This window comes from Coregonus clupeaformis, chromosome 20, assembly GCF_020615455.1.
Source record: "Coregonus clupeaformis isolate EN_2021a chromosome 20, ASM2061545v1, whole genome shotgun sequence".
Lineage (NCBI taxonomy): Eukaryota > Metazoa > Chordata > Actinopteri > Salmoniformes > Salmonidae > Coregonus > Coregonus clupeaformis.
In genome coordinates, this window is record NC_059211.1 from 13,590,303 (window position 1) to 13,607,445 (window position 17,143).

General features: G+C 43.0%; 1 protein-coding gene across 1 annotated transcript; it reads left to right on the forward strand.

The window, feature by feature from the left end:
• The first annotated feature begins 2,853 nt into the window (after window positions 1-2,853).
• Window positions 2,854-14,915, forward strand: LOC121533750 (transmembrane protein 47). The gene is made up of 3 exons (XM_041839954.2): window positions 2,854-3,225; window positions 13,330-13,470; window positions 13,565-14,915. The coding sequence occupies exons 1-3, from the start codon at window positions 3,000-3,002 to the stop codon at window positions 13,741-13,743; spliced, it is 546 nt and encodes a 181-aa protein (XP_041695888.1). The 5' UTR covers window positions 2,854-2,999; the 3' UTR covers window positions 13,744-14,915.
• The last annotated feature ends 2,228 nt before the right edge of the window (window positions 14,916-17,143 follow it).

The following is a 17,143-nucleotide window of genomic DNA, read 5'->3' on the forward strand; positions in this document are numbered from 1 at the left end:
TCACTAGGTGCTGGGTTAAGGTCCCTACAGTATTCTAGCATCCAATAGCACAACACCATTGACAAACACATTTACTGTAGATTGACTGTAAATCTCTGGTATAATAGCTTAGATGTCCGACTGACAGACCCAAGGTTGTGGGTTTCAATCCTATTCAGATCTCCTGAACTCACTGCACTGGTGTCAGAAGTAGGATGCCACTTCCCTGAGGACATTGGAGTCACATGAGGAACTAGAGATCGTGATGAGCGCTGGGCCAGGCATGTTTCCCAGAGGATGGAGGTAGTGTAGTTGTAGCGTCCTTAGTAGAACACTAGCCACTTAGTAGGACTACAACACCAGCCACTTAGTAGGACTACAACACCAGCCACTTAGTAGGACTACAACACCAGCCACTTAGTAGGACTACAACACCAGCCACTTAGTAGGACTACAACACCAGCTCATCAAGAGGTTCAGATTTCTTGGTATACATGGTTTAGATGGTGGACTTATTCACACACAATTGTGGATTTGGATCTTGCTCAGGCTTGCCCACAAATTTGCTGCAATGTATGTGCGTGTGTGTGTGTGAGTGAGTGTGTGATTTCTCTTAGTGATGTGATTGATGTATTGTGTTTTTGTGGCTCAGGGGCTGTTGTGTTAGTGTGTGATGATCCACTCGGTGCCTTGTTGTTCCCCTGAGAGCCTCCTGATTAGAATCTGTAATCATCAGTGATGATGTAGAAAGACTTTGCCACAAGGCACAGTCGTCCTACAGTCCTAAAACACACAAATGCACACACAGATGCAGGAACACACACACACACTGACACGCATAAACACACACACGCACGCACACACATACACACACGGACTCACTAAACACAAATACTGCGTTTGTAAATTATGTTGGAGTGTTGGAGTGTGCCCCTTGCTGTCCGTAAATAAATCAAAATTACAAATTGTGCCGTCTGGTTTGCTTAATATAAGGAATTTGATGTATAGCATTTACTTTTTACTTTTATTCAAGTATGACAAGTAGGCCTATTTTTCCATCACTGTATTTAAGTATATTTAAAACCAGATACTTTTAGACTTTTACTCAAGTAGTATTTTACTTGGTGACTTTCACTTTTACTTGAGTGATTTTCTATTAAGGTATCTTTACTTTTACTCAAGTATGACAATTGAGTACTCTTTCCACCGCTGCACACTTCTGCTTTATCTTTGATGGTTGAAACCCTATTATCTGGCTATGACCCAAATGTAGAGAGACATAAAGTCCTCTTTGTTGTCGAGTCATCTTTCCACTTCTGTTGTATTGTTTGAAACGTTTTGTTTACCTAAAAATAATACCCCTATTCATTAGAATTGCAGCAGAGGTACAGATGGGAGCTTCTCCACTCAGTTAGATATGGGATGTATCATACATGCGCCATGCAGCATACAAGGTCAGGAAAAGCCAATTAATTTTGGGACGTTTTTTTAACTTGTCACAAAATATCAAATTCAAAATGTCTAATCAAACTCCAGTCTATGATCACATTTGACTGTAGTTTAAAAAATTGACACTCAACACATCACCTATAGGTCTAACATAGCCTACATGGGAGTGAAATGAACCATGAATCATATCAAATAATTTCACTCGTCAGAAAACCCCCATGTTCATTGAATAATTGCACTTGAAAACAAATGTGCAACTTTGGAATTAAGACCAATTGCATTTTTGCATCTACTCACCAATTTTGAGATTTTTTAGTATTTTGGTCCATTAATATTAGTATTTTCTAAAAGTAAAAAAACAAATATATATTTCCGTTAGTTTATCATACTACGTCATCAAAATTTCATGAATTCTAACCACTTTTAAATGGACATATCTGTAATTTCAAAGCTCACTACATTGAATCACCATTTTAAAGCCCATTTCATAGAGAATGTTACAAACTGGACTATGTGTAGTAACGTACTTTGAAGAGATGGTGATTGGGGCTAAATAGGTGTTTGGCGTTTGGCAGTCTAAATTCAGTGTACTTGTCTTTAACTGCCATTTCCCGAAAGTCAGACTCTTCCCACACGCCAACTAATTTTTCTCAGCCTCAGAAGCATCTGCATTCACCAAATGTTGTGTGGGTATCCTTAGACTTATTTTCCAGACTTATACATAGGGAATTGTTGATATGTCCTAAAAAAATAGATACAATTTATTCAAAAAAATGTGCCAAAAATGGATTTTAGGTAGGTCTACCTTTCTTTAGTATTTTACAGATATAGAAACATGAAAATGTATTTATCCACAATCTGCTATGTATAAATCCGTTCTTTGAGTGTCTTAATAAAATGAAAGAAAATAATTAGGCTGACTTCATCCAGTGTCTAGATTTTTTGTTTGCATGAGATATCAACTAATTTGCATATTTTAATACAATATTTCAGAAAAATTGTAATACAAAAAAGTAATATTTGTGTCTACATTCAACTGTTAAAAGTTGATTGTGATATGATTAGGCTAAGGGAAAATTACCCTGTTAGGGTGTGGTGCCTGGCCTTAATTGTCTCAAAGTAATAATCAAATGTGTCCCCTATATATATATATATATATATATATATATATATATATATATATATATATATATATATATATATATATAATACCTAATTACTGGATACTTCCTTGAGGAAATAAGAATCGGTTAGGTTCAATTATAAAAATGAGATAACATATCCGCTGTTTCCTTCCATAGTACCTATGGAAGGAGACTCGTGGAAATCCCATAGGAGAACCTAGGCACTAGGACCCTGCAGGGGCCACTTTGTGATATTTCAGCAATGTGCAGTGCAGTCACATCAGCAGTTGTGGTACGGCTGCAGCGGCGTCCCTGACGCGCAGAGGCTGCCTACTCTCCACACCGCGGGGGAGAATCCCAAAATTCTTGGTTTGCGATCTGACCGCAAACCCACGATCCTCGGAGAAAGATACTTTTGTTTATCACCCCAAACCCCATACGCCATCCATGGCTTCATCCGGGAGTGGAACTGAGGAAGTGCGCGTGTCGGCGTTGACGCCCCTGAAGTTGGTTGGCTTGGTGTGCGTCTTCCTTGCGCTCTGTCTGGATATCGGGGCCGTGTTGAGCCCCGCGTGGGTAACGGCGGATAACCAGTACTACCTGTCTCTGTGGGAGTCCTGCTGGAAGCCTGTCACCTCGGACACATGGCAGTGCAACACCACGCTCGAGACTGGTGAGAGAGACCTGCCTCATGCTTACTAAAGTCAACAGTTATTACTGTGTTTTAACTGTTCAAATTGTCCATATGCATCTATATTGTGTTTAGGGAAAAGGTGATAGGGTTCTATTTTGGGGGCATTTGGGGACATTTTGTGGATATTTTTGGTACCCACAGTAATATTCAAAGCTCCACTGAGATGCATATTAATTCAGAGATGACAAAGGGCCCCCTGCTGCTGAGTCCACTGGTGCATCAGCACAAACACTGTTTTTCTCTCTGCTCAGTAACAATATATGATGGGGCTAAAAGGTAGAGATAGCAGGAGCATCATTTTCTCAGTATAGATTATCCGCATTCAGTTTAGACTATCTGTTATCAAATGTAAGATGTGTGCGCTCTAAAACAGCTGTCTTTTCAAAGTTTAAAATAGTTTATTTCAAAGTAAAGGGAATACTTATAATATAATGATATCAGTCTTTATCAACTTCAGTTCTCAGTTACACTCTTTTCTATTTGTCCAGCGTGCCACTAAATTACGTGGGAATTTTGCCTTGCAAGCGGCGGTCCAGCTGGGGTTTTATTAGGCTTTTGTTGCCGACAAAATCAGCCATTGTTGGGGTTCCTCCGCCGGCCATGGAGCGAGGGCAACTTTGAGAACCGAACTTCCCAGAGATCCAAATATCCTGCCGGGAGATAAGTGTAACCAGGACAACAAGTGCCGCATTCGAGAAATGCTGTCTTTCCCTCAGAAAAGGGGACTTATTTTTCATCCAGCACGGAAGCATTTGTAGAAACAATCTGTATTTCGATTATTACACCAAGTGTGTTTAATGTTTATTTTTATCAAAACAAATGTGGGCTGCTGATTGTTGTCCTGTTTGTTGTGCAGGCATTAAGTAAGTGTTTTTGTTTGTATGACAACACTGTTTTGTTTCTGTGATGAGTAACTGAGGGTGATTTTGGCCCTGCTTCTTCCCACTGTCACTCTGAGACAAAGTGCAGCTTGATTCCTTATAAAGACCTGGAGTCTCTGTGTCAGCAGCAGCCAGCATACCACATTAACTGCACACAACAAACTGCTCATTTCCTCAGGCTGGCCTTGCACTAGGCTTACATATTGATTTGACTCACAGTAATCCGTCAGTTTCTTCCCCCAATATCCAGGTTTTCTCAGTGTCATGCCCAGGACATTAAACAAATTGTGTTAGTGTTGAAATGACCAGGTTGGTACACTCAATAATGAGTTCTGCAGGGTTGTTGTGCATAGATGTGCATGTTTATTCATGTCCTATATGTCTGTGCCAAAGAACATTCCATTAATGCAGATGACAAATGGAAATGGATGACATTTGGATATTACACTCAAGCACACACACACATTCTCTCTCTTTATTACCCTCTCTATCATGCGCACGCGCACACACACACACACACACAGGGCAGAGGTCGGGTCAGATACAAAACATGCAGGGGTTGACACAGTCTCAGGAATATGGAGTGTCTCTGTGAGAATGTTTTGTGCTGATGCCAGTCTAGTGAGAGGGGCGCAACGAATGTGGAGCGAGTGTGTGAGCACTAAACAGGCAGTACTCATCATTATTAGCACTGATTCTAGTTCAGTCAGAGGTGATGATGGGGGAATATGAGACTCAGGCTGCATCCCAAATGGCATCATATTAATCCCTACATACACTCTTAGAATAAAAGGTGCTTCTGTCGCAGCCGGCCGCAACCGGAAGACCCATGGGGCGGCGCACAATTGGCCCAGCGCCGTCCAGGATAGTGGAGGGTTTGGCCGGCAGGAATGTTCTTGTCCCATCGCGCACTAGCGACTCCTGTGGCGGGCCGGGCGCAGTGCACGCTGACTCGGTTGCCAAGTGTACAGTGTTTCCTCCGGCACATTGTTGCGGCTGGCTTCCGGGTTAAGTGGGCACTGTGTCAAGAAGCAGTGCGGCTCGGTTGGGTTGTGTTTCGGAGGACACACGACTCTCGACCTTCGCCTCTCCCATGTCCGTACGGGAGTTGCAGCGATGGGACAAGACTAACTACCAATTGGATACCACGAAATTGGGGAGAAAAAGGGGGTAAAATACCCCCCCCCAAAAAAGGTGCTATCTAGAACCTAAAAAGGTTCATCAGCTGTCCCCATAGGACAGGGATCATCAACTAGAGTCAGCCACGGACCGTTTTTTTTTTCTTGAGTGGATGGTAAGGGGGCCGGAACATAATTACAAATAATTTGTAGATTGCAAATTGACCGCAAGAAGCCCAAACAGATATAACATACAGATATAAAATATAATCATTTCAAACCGTGCTTACATTTGTATACTATCACATACACTCAGTGGCCAGTTTATTAGGTACACTCATCTAGTACCAGGTCGGACCCCCCTTTGCCTCCAGAACATCCTGAATTCTTCGGGGCATGGATTCTACAAGGTGTCGGAAACGCTCCACAGGGATGTTGGTCCATACTGACACGATGGCATCACACAGTTGCTGCATATCTGACGGCGGTACATTCATGCTGCGAACAGCCCATTCCATCTCATCCCAAAGATGCTCTATTGGGTTGAGGTCTAGGGACTGTGCAGGCTACTTAAGTAAACTGAACACACTGTCATGTTCCTAGAACCATTCTGAAACAATACATGCTTTGTGACATGGCGCATTATCCTGCTGGAAGTATCCATGTTACAAAGGGTAAACTATAGCCATGAAGGGATGCACCTGGTCAGCAACAATGTTCAGATATGCTGTGGCATTCAAACGTTGGTCAATTGGTATCAAGGGACCTAACGTGTGCCAGGAAAACATTCCCCACACCATTACACCACCGCCACCAGCCTGTACCGTTGACACCAGGCAGGATGGGGCTATGGACTCATGTTGCTTATGCCAAATCCTGACTCTGCCTTCAGAATGACGCAACAGGAACCGTGGCAATGTTTTTCCACTCCTCAGTTGTCCAGTGTTGGTGATCGCGTGCCCACTGGAGCCACTTCTTCTTGTTTTTAGCTGATAGGAGTGGAGCCCGGTGTGGTCATCTACTGCAATAGCCCATCCGTGACAAGGACCGACAAGTTCCGAAATGCGTTCTGAGATGCACTGTTATTTGCGTCTTTGTGGGCCGCCTGTTAGCTTGCACGATTCTTGCCATTCTGTTTTCGGCCACAGGACTGCTGCTGACTGGATGATTTTTGTTTGTCGCGCCATTCTCGGTAAACCATAGACACTGTCGTGCGTGAAAAGCCCAGGAGGCCGTCTGTTTCTGAGATATTGGAACCACGCGCCGACGATCATACCATGCTCAAAGTCGGTTAGGTCAGTCATTTTGCCCATTTTAACATTCAATTGAACAGTAACTGAATGCCGGGGGGGTGGGGGGGGGGGAATCACCCGCGGGCCACATTCTGCCGGCGGGGCCGCCAGCTGGGGTACCCTGCCATAGCAGAACCCTTTGAATAACTATTTTTGGTTCCAGGTAGAACCCTTTTTGTTCCAGGTAGAACCCTTTTTCAGTTTCTTGTAGAATAAATCAAATCAAATGTTATTTGTCACATGCTTCGTAAACAACAGGTGTGGACTAACTGACATTTTCAACCTGTCCCTGACCGAGTCTGTAATACCTACATGTTTCAAGCAGACCACCATAGTCCCTGTGCCCAAGAACGCCAAGGTAACCTGCCTAAATGACTACTGACCCGTAGCACTCACGTCTGTAGCCATGAAGTGCTTTGAAAGGCTGGTCATGGCTCACATCAACACCATCATCCAAGAAACCCTAGACCCACTCCAATTTGCATACCGCCCCAACAGATCCACAGATGACACAATCTCTATTGCACTCCACACTGCCCTTTCCCACCTGGACAAAAGGAACACACCTATGTGAGAATGCTGTTCATTGACTACAGCTCAGCTTTCAACACCATAGTGCCCTCAAAGCTCATCACTAAGCTAAGGACCCTGGGACTAAACACCTCCCTCTGCAACTGGATCCTGAACTTCCTGACGGGCCGTCCCCAGGTGGTAAGAATAGGCAACAACACTGATCCTCAACACGGGGTCCCCTCAGGGGTGCATGCTTAGTCCCCTCCTGTACTCCCTGTTCACCCATGACTGTGTGGCCAAGCACGACTCCAACACCATCATTAAGTTTGCCAACAACACAACGGTGGTAGGCCTGATCACCGACAACGATGAGACAGCCTATAGGGAGGAGGTCAGAGACCTGGCAGTGTGGTGCCAGGACAACAACCTCTCCCTCAATGTGATCAAGACAAAGGAGATGATCGTGGACTACAGGAAAAGGAGGGCCGAGCACACCCCCATTCTCATCGATGGGGCTCTAGTGGAGCAGGTTGAGAGCTTCAAGTTCCTTGGTGTCCACATCACCAACAAACTACACTTTAAAAAGAAAAGGTTCCTGGAGTATCCTTTAGGGGTTCTTCAAATTGAAACTGTGGGGGAACCCCTATAAGTTATTCGAAGAACCCTTTAAAAGGGTTCATCAAAGAACCCCTTTTAATGGATCCTTGAAGAACCTTTTGGGGTTAATTTTTGAACTACCCCCCCTCCCCTATTATTATTATTAATTCTACGCATAACAATAACAACAATAACACAATATTTTAGTTCTCAGTGTTTATTATGATTTTAGTGGCAAAGCAGAATAAAAAAATCTAAATGAGGTAAACTCCCAGCAGAGCCCCAAGTCCAATGGATATATCCTCTGGCGTGATGATGTTAATGTGTCGATGTTCTCCGTATCCATAGCCAGAATGATTTTGCAGTGCATGGTGATTGAACAGGTTTTCTGTTATATTCATCAGAGGTGTAGGGAGGATGACATTTTTGTTTGTTTGTAATTGATGATTAACAAAACATGCACACAACAGAATTCATACCTTGGTTTTTGTGGTGAATGTGAATTTAAAAAACTGTTTTGATAATGGTTTTCATACACATACCTTGTCCATAATGTAGAGGCCTATGGGATAGTCATTGAAGAGGTAAGGGAGGAGGATGGTAAATGTGATCAGCATAACATACCAATACAAATTGAGATACCTTTGTATGCCTCCTCGCCTGTATACCTGCAGACACAGACACAAAAGTGAGCAGTTCAGACATCTGCACCCAATACAGCTAGCCTTCAACATATTCTTATAGCCTACATATTCTTACCTCTTTGTTGATTGATATCCATTGAATTGTCAATTTTCTGTTTTAGAAAGATTTGCACAAATATAAAACAATATCAATTTAGATTATACAAGGGACAAACCTTACCTTAAATTGAGGAGATCTTTACATTTTTCAGTTAAGTGCCTGCACATGCTGTCCTTTCAAATTCAAATCCAAATTTTTCAGTTGGGCAGATAGGCTCCCGCAAGAACCCCACCAACTAAGGAGGTTCCTCGATGAACCCCACCTCCTATGGGGTTCTTGGAAGAACATTTTGGGGGCCATTTTTAGTGCCAAGAACCCTAAGGTTTTTTGAAGAACCCTTGTTGAACCCCTAATTTTTAGAGTGTATCATGGTCCAAACACAGTTGTGAAGAGGGCACGACAACGCCTATTCTCCCTCAGGAGACTGAAAAGATTTGGCATGGGTCCTCAGATCCTCAAAAAGTTATACAGCTGCACCATTGAGAGCATCCTGACTGGTTGCATCACCGCCTGGTATGGCAACTGCTCGGTTTAGGCGCTACAGAGGGTAGTGCGTACGGCCCAGTACATCACTGAGGCCAAGCTTCCTGCCATCCAGGACCTCTATACCAGGAGGTGTCAGAGGAAGGCCCTAAAAATTGCCAAAGACTCCAGCCACCCTAGTCATAGACTGTTCTCTCTGCTTCCGCACAGCAAGCGGTACCGGAGCGCCAAGTCTAGGTCCAAAAGGCTTCTTAACAGCTTCTATCCCCAAGCCATAAGACTGCTGAACAGCTAATCAAATGGCTACCCGGACTATTTGCATTGACCCCCTCCCACCCTTTTTACGCTGCTGCTACTCACTGTTTATTATCTATGCATAGTCACCCTGACCTACATGTACATATTACCTCGACTAACCTGTATCCCCGCACATTGACTCGGTACCGGTACCCCCTGTATATAGCCTCGTTATTTTATTGTTACTCTTTTATTTTTTAACTTTAGTTTATTTAGTAAATATTTTCTTAACTCTTTTTTTCTTAAAACGGCATTGTTGGTTAAGAGCTTGTAAGTAAGCATTTCACGGTAAGGTCTACACCTGTTGTATTCGGCGCATGTGACAAATACAATTTGATTTGATTTTCCAACAATGCAGAGTTAAAGATAAAGATGTACTTTTTTTTTTATAGAAATAGTGACACAAGAAATACAGTGAATAACAATAACGAGTAAAATAACCCTTTCCACAGAGGGTTCTACATGAAACCCAAAAGGGTTCTACCTGGAACTAAAAAGGTTTCTCCTATGGCAGTGTTTCCAAACTCCGGTCCTCGAGTACTCCCAACAGCACACATTTCTGTTGTAGCTCCGGACAAAAACACCTGATTCAACTTGCCAAGGGCTTGATGATTAGTTGACAAGTAGAATCAGGTGTGTTTGTCCGGGGCCACAACAAAAATTGCACAGTTATTCCCTCTATTGTCTCAGGCCGAGAGGCACCCTGAAGGCCAATCCGGATTTTTTGATTAACAGGGATGGCTGCTCCTAAAATACACACAGGGAGATGTAATTACCGATCAGATTGGATCTTGCATATCACCATTTCCATCTGTCATCATACAGGACCTAGGATGCGTCCTAAATGGCACCATATTCCCTATATAGTGCACTACTTTTGACCAGAGCTCAAAAGTAGTGCACTACATAGGGAATAGGGTGCCATTTGTGACTCAACCCCAGATTAATAGTTAGCGCTTCCTGTCCTTCAAGCACTGAGACTTCTGGCTGTATTTCTCGCACAGAGCATGTGGGTCCATTCCAAATATCTGAGCTGCTGAAATGAGTTTCTGTATCCTGCTGTTACACAACTGATACAGACTGATAATAACCGCAGTAGCTCCTGCAATTTCAGTTGCAGTCTGATAGGGAAGAAATGACCGAAACGACTATAAAATGACCGGAATGATTAGATACAGACGAACAGGAGTTAGTGTAGCTCCTGCGGTCGGAGAGGCAGCCAGTGAGGTTGCTGCAAATGAGAGGTCAAGGGTCGTTCCAAGTCAGTACCGCATGTTGTGAAAGCACTGAGGCTGAAGGGAGCCGGAGCTCTGCTTTTTGTGGGTTCCCTTCAGCTTCCTGTGATGACAGGACCATTTTAAAACTCTAAATCGTAGAAGCCATATTTGGTCAAAGAAGTGAATGTTTGTTTATGTTTGAGCAGCTCAGCCTGTGGAATGAAGTTCCCCCCGACAAGGGTGGGAACTGTAGTTTAAGCGGCTTACACACTGTCACATTCTCTCATTGTCGACTGGTTTGATGATTCCCGCATTGCTATAGAGGGAAATAATTTGCCATGCATTAATCTGTTTAGCTGTGATTGTAATGAACATTGTGTGATTACGTATTAAATCTGACTTTTTCTTTATGTCTAACTATTTGAGCATATTTTATAATTAGAAACCAAACCCTTTTCTGTGATGGTATTTACTTTGATAAGATATATTTCTAAAAGGTAATCAACAACCCCATCATAACATCCCTTGTTTGTTTACATATACCATTTCCCCACCCAGCACACAGATTGTTGATGAACAAGAATCTAGACTGTTACTCCCAACAATTATACAGTTATATCACTCAGCAGTCCATCAGTCCTCATAGCCCACTCAGTCTTATGTGCCTAGATGCCAGTATACCTCCCATACAGTCTAGCCTGTTAGATAAGTGTCTACGCCTAAATGTCTAAATGTTGTAGTTCCCAAGATATGTCCATCCTGGTTTAGCCAATGGAATTTCATGATTTTGCAGGAGTTTCATATTATTAGTTCAGCGCAAGACGACCCCCCTCGCCTCGCCTCTCCCGCGAAATTCAAAACCAAGGCAGCACTGAAGATGAGAGATTCGTTTTCACATGGCTAGCAGCTAGCAAGCCTTCTTTTATTTAAAAAAGTTCAGGGCGAAAAATGTAATCAGCAAAGAAAAATAAGGCATATGTCCCCTCGTTTATTGCCTCTTGGACAAAGGGATATGGATTTGTTTTACTGAAGGACCGGTTTGTTTGCGCTCTCTGTTGTAAAACTGTTGTTTGTTGGACATCAAGTGTACGGCGTCATTTTGAAACGAGACATGAGAAAAACTTCACACATGGATGAGGCGGACAAGGCTGAAGGAATCAAGAGGGCCATGTCCAGGTATGAAAAGCAAAGCAGTGTGTTTACAAATCTACATGCAGTCAAGAATCAAGCTACAGGGGAGCTACAAAATTGCGCAGTGCATTGCTAAACATGGAAACCCATTTACTAATGGGGAATATATTAAGGAGGCTTTCCTCAGTAGTTCGCAGGTTTTATTTGATGGATTGCCTAACAAAGACACAATCATCTCAAAGATAAAGACATGCCTGTGTCTGCCAGAACTGTTGAAAGGCGCGTTGCCGAGATGATTGTAAAGGAGCAGAAAACTGTTGCGTTAAAAGATACACCTGTGTTTAGTTGGCTGTTAATGAGAGTGTGGATGTGAATGACATTCCACGTCTGGCAGTTGTTGCAAGATACGGTACTGTGACTCAGAGCAGGTACGTGAGGAGCTGCTTTGTCTAAAACCCATGCATGGTACTACTTAAGGGGGAAGATGTAGCAAAAGCCTTCACAGATCATTTCGAGGAGAGAGGTGTCGATATTAAAAACATATTCGCTATTACAACTGACAGTGCCCTCGCTATGGTGGGGAAACATAAAGGATTCGCAGAGCTGATTGAAGATAAGATTGGCCACCCCGTGGTTAAATGTCATTATCATTCAGCAAGACAATCTGTGTTCCAAGATCAAGCCCGTGGTGCTAATGGACAGCGCCTATGGAAGCGAACTATGGAATTCTTCCGTTTGTGGGCACTTAGATATTCAATAGACACAATGAGTTGTAATGCACATATGAAAATCATAACTGGCACGCAGATCATTAGAAAGGGTAGGGTAAATTGGCACTCCACACAAAAAAGTTTGCCGAACCCTGGTCTAGCAGCTAGCTATGTGAGACTAAGCTTGTTAACATTCTATCGTGTAGGGTGAAGTTTGTCCAAGTAGACGCTGTTCTTGGGTCATTTTGCATTTCCCCCACTTATGGCTGATGCTAGATCTGCACAGATGGGAAACTTCACCACCCAGCACATTGTATCCAAGCTTTCTCCCCAAATACCGCCTATTACATTCTATACCATATCTATCCCTTATTCCTCAACCCACCAACATTTTTATTCTACCAAGATTATTTTTCATTCCATACATGTAGTGAAGTGGCTCGATATAGTAGGCCTAGCTAGTAGCTCTCTCTGCCTCTCTCTCTCAACCCCCTCTGTGTCTCTAGCCCCCTCTCCTATCCCTGTTAGCATTCCAGCGAGTGCTATTTCTAGTCTCTACTTTAGTTGAATGTTTTGCAGTTCTTCTGAATGAAACGCTGAGACTGCTGCTGACTTTGCATGGGGCAGGCAGGATGGATACCTATTACCATAATCACCCAGATAATTACTTTGTCTACTTCTGCTGCTGCACTGGGATTCATTAAGAAGCCTAGCAGTGAGAGTGTGTGAGAGACGGAGAGAGCGCCTATGTGTGTGTGTGTGAGAGAGAGAGAAAGTGTGTGTGTCTGTGTGCGCATGCGTGTGTTCGTTTTCGTCCATTCTTCTGCGTTGGGTAAAGATCAGATTTTAGTGCAGGGTTAACATTCTTGGACCATACACCACACTGTAAACATGGATCACTAGGCTTATAACCCCACGAAAACATTTTCCTGGCAAATCTCTGTCAAATTCTCAGAATACTCTTCCTATACCCATGAGGAATAGGAAGCACTCTGATACCAGATGGTGTGTGTGCAATGTGATTTTTCACCTGCATGACTTTCATGTCGGTGGCTGTGCCATTTTTCACTGTGGCTGTGTGCCCCCCCCCCCTCTCTCAGACTGGCAGATTGCCACGCTGGTCCTGTTGCTGGGTGGTGCAGCCCTCATCCTGTTCTCCTTCCTGGTGGCCCTGGTGTCAGTGTGTGTCGGTTCCAGGAGCCACTGCTACAGACCCATCGCTGTCATGCTGTTCGCTGCAGGTACAGTATTGAATCTTCCTTATTCTCTTATTTTCTTTTCATTTCATGTGCTCCATTTCTCTCCTTCACTCACATCCTCCTCTCTCCCTAACAGTGGTGCTCCAGGTCTGCGGTTTGATCCTCTACCCCATTAAGTTCATTGAGACGGTCAGCCTGAGGATATACCACGAGTTCAACTGGGGCTATGGCCTCGCCTGGGGGGCCACCATCTTCTCTTTTGGAGGGGCCATTCTCTACTGCCTCAACCCCAAGGACTATGACGACTACTACTAAACCCTGCAAGATTAGAGAGGAGGAGAGCCCTCTACACAACTTCATGTTCCCCCCACACTCACTGTGATAGCAGCTGAAACTCTGAACTTTATAGAACTGGTAGAGAAAATACATATTCACACACATCGATTGGCGAATCAACAACAGTAGTGTCTATCTATACAGTCAAACCTTCACAATCCTGTACTATACCAGACTTAAAGGAACACTCTATAGCACAGTATGAGGTTGTGGTCTCCACGGGCATCTCCGCCTGTGTTGTGACCAACATCAACCATAGGCTAAGTGGTGAGGCTAAAGAGCCAATTTGACAGTTCAATGGAATCCTAATTATCAATCAGATGCATCAGTGAAATCATGTCCACATTCTGAGCCAACAGTAGGTCCCCTTTAACATAGGAACTCCAGTAGGAATTGGCAGCACAATGCTTTGTCATTAATAAACCACAGAGAACAGATGGATTAGCTGATCTAATACAGAGACGAGAGGGAGGAGAAGGGACAGTTGAGAGTGACAGACACACAGAACAATCAGAGAGCAGAGGGATGGGCCAGATAGACAGATTGATCTTGAGGAGGAAAGGAAGGTGACTCACCTAAGGAAAGGAATCAAGGATGCATGCCATCACCCCCTCTAATATATGTGATTACCTTTGCTTTTGCCTTTCTTTCATCTTTTCATCTGTGCTAATCTAAAATAAGATTGGATGGGTTAAGGTAGGCAGCAAAGAGTAATTTGCTTTCACCTATACTGCTCCTCTAGATCAGTGCAGATGAAGGGAAGGAGACAAGGGAAGGAAGCCACTATAGACTATTGGTACATGCCCCAATGCCACAAACAAGATATGGTATAATTGGTTAGGCCAGAGCTCACGATACATTCCATGCAAAGTATTACTGGTTAAACATTAGCACAGGCCATACACACACACACACACACACATACCACATGCACACATACCACACGACACGCATACTCACATCACACACACACACACTAGCAGCGGTAAGGCATAATCTAAGACCGGGATGGGCAACTAGCGGCCCGCCCCCCTTTTGTAGGCCCGCGGATCAATTTCCAAAAATGAAAATGAGTTTTTTTGGAACTCAGTGGGGGTCTCAACTTACTATTGAGAGTAAGAATAGTAGAATACACAAGATGCAATTTCGAAATTTGGTTGTGCATCAGCAGTTTATATTTTCTTATGTCAGTCACTGACACAGTCACTCAATAAGCCCATGTCAGCTAATTTTTTTTAGATTGGTAGTTAGTCTAGCCAGCTATATAAAGTTGTAGTAATCATGGTCGAATTACCGACCGGGGGGCCCCATTGATTTTGTTAGTCACTCTCACTCAGATATCATATTAAAAACTGCAAACATTTCTCTCCACCCAAGGCAAAATGTGTAGAATTGCAGAAAATTAGCTATAAAACTCCTGTTTCTCTCCACCCATGGAAAAAGGAATTGCATGAAATTTGTTATAAAATTGCTAAATTCTCTCTGTAGAATTGCAGGAAATTGACTCTAAAACTTCAATTTTTTCTCTCCGCTGTCAAGAGGGGACGCTAAAATCCTCCAAGGTGTCCCCCCAACCAAATTTCACTCAGGGCCCCCAAAAGGCTAGGACCGGCTCTGACTGCATGTGTGTGTGTGGATGTGGATGTGGGTACGCAGACATGCGATCCACTGCTGCCCCTCATGATGAATTCAGATTTCTTGTGGCCCCCATCCCTAATCTAAGACCTACTGCACCCTGCGGCCTAACCCCAGCTGTGCCTGCTTCGAATAGCAGCAGTTGTAAGATATGTAAATAGAGTAGTTAAGAGGTGCTTTCGTGTGGTAAATGCATTTCTAATACAGTAAATTAGAGAAGTAGTAGTAGTTTATTTAAAGGGTCCATGTGCAATTAAAAACATACATTTCAGACAGTGAAATATGTTTGCACCAGAGTATGCTAAACACAGCTAATTTTAATCCGCGGTCCCTAACTATGCATAACTAAATACATAAACATAGCTAAATACACACATCACTCATACAGTAGTATAGTACGATATAACACAGGGGTGTCAAACTCATTCCACAGAGGGCCGAGTGTCTGGGTTTTTGTTTTAAGACCTAGACAACCAGGTGAGGGGAGTTCCTTACTAATTAGTGACCTTAATTTATCAATCAAGTACAAGGGTGGAGCGAAAACCTGCAGACACTTGGCCCTCTGTGGAATGAGTTTGACATGTGATATAACAGATTAAAACAAATACAGGAAACATAAAATACAACAAATACAATAGATACATAAAACACATTGAGACTTGAGTGCATTATGAATTAGTCAATGTGTGCAGGATTGATGCGCCTTGATCCACACTTTGACCTCCATGGAGAAGGATTTAAAGTCGCTAGTGCTTTTTAAGGTAGAGGGGCGGGAATTCCATTTTCTGATGCCTGAGGTGGAGAATGCTGACTTCCCAAAGGTGGGTTTCCTTTTAGGAATGACACAGTCTCCGCTTGTGGAGGTTTTGTTCAGCAACCTGGTCTCAGAGCATTTTGTATTATTCTGTATGCAAATCCGCAACACTCCATTTAGTATCATATGTTGTGTTTCTTATGGTATGTATTAATTTGTGGATGTCCATCAACCATTTCGTACAATATGTTACGAATTCTAGCTAGGTGGCTAACGTTAGCTAGGCTAGGGGTTTGGGTTAAGGTTAGGGTTAAGTTTAGGAGTTAGGTTAAAGGATTAGCTAAAAGGTTTGAAGTTGGGGTTGGGGGAAGGGTTAGCTAACATGGTAAGTAGTTGCAAATTAGCTAAAAAGTATTAAGTAATTGAAAAGTTGCTAATTAGCTAAAATGGCCTGCTATGAGATTCGAACTCACAACCTTTGGGTTGCTAGACGTTCACATTAAATGCCCATCTAACAACCCTACTTTCGTTTTTGCCTTTAATAACCATCTGTCTTATGTAACCATACCAAACGTAACATATCATACTCATTTCAGTGTCCCGGATTTACATTTACTATGTTACGCCTAGTCGGAGGCCAGGCTGCGTTCAGAGCTTAATATGACAAAATATTTCAGAGGTGGGGGTGCAACATTGTTGATAATCTTATAAACTAGACAGACATCTGAGGAAACAAAGTTGTCCAAATTGAACAGATTGTATTTGGGGAGATTATTACAGTGATGGTAATGTGATTTCCTGTCCAGGATCTTCAGTGCTTGTTTATATAGAGATCGAAGGGACTTAATTTATGTTTCAGTGGCTTGAGACCAGCTGGTTATACAGTAGGTGAGAGAAGATCATTGCATGTAAATACATCTTGGCTGCCTTTGTAGAGAGTGAGTTCCTGATGTAATGGAAATTTGAAAGACTATATCCGATTTTGCTGGA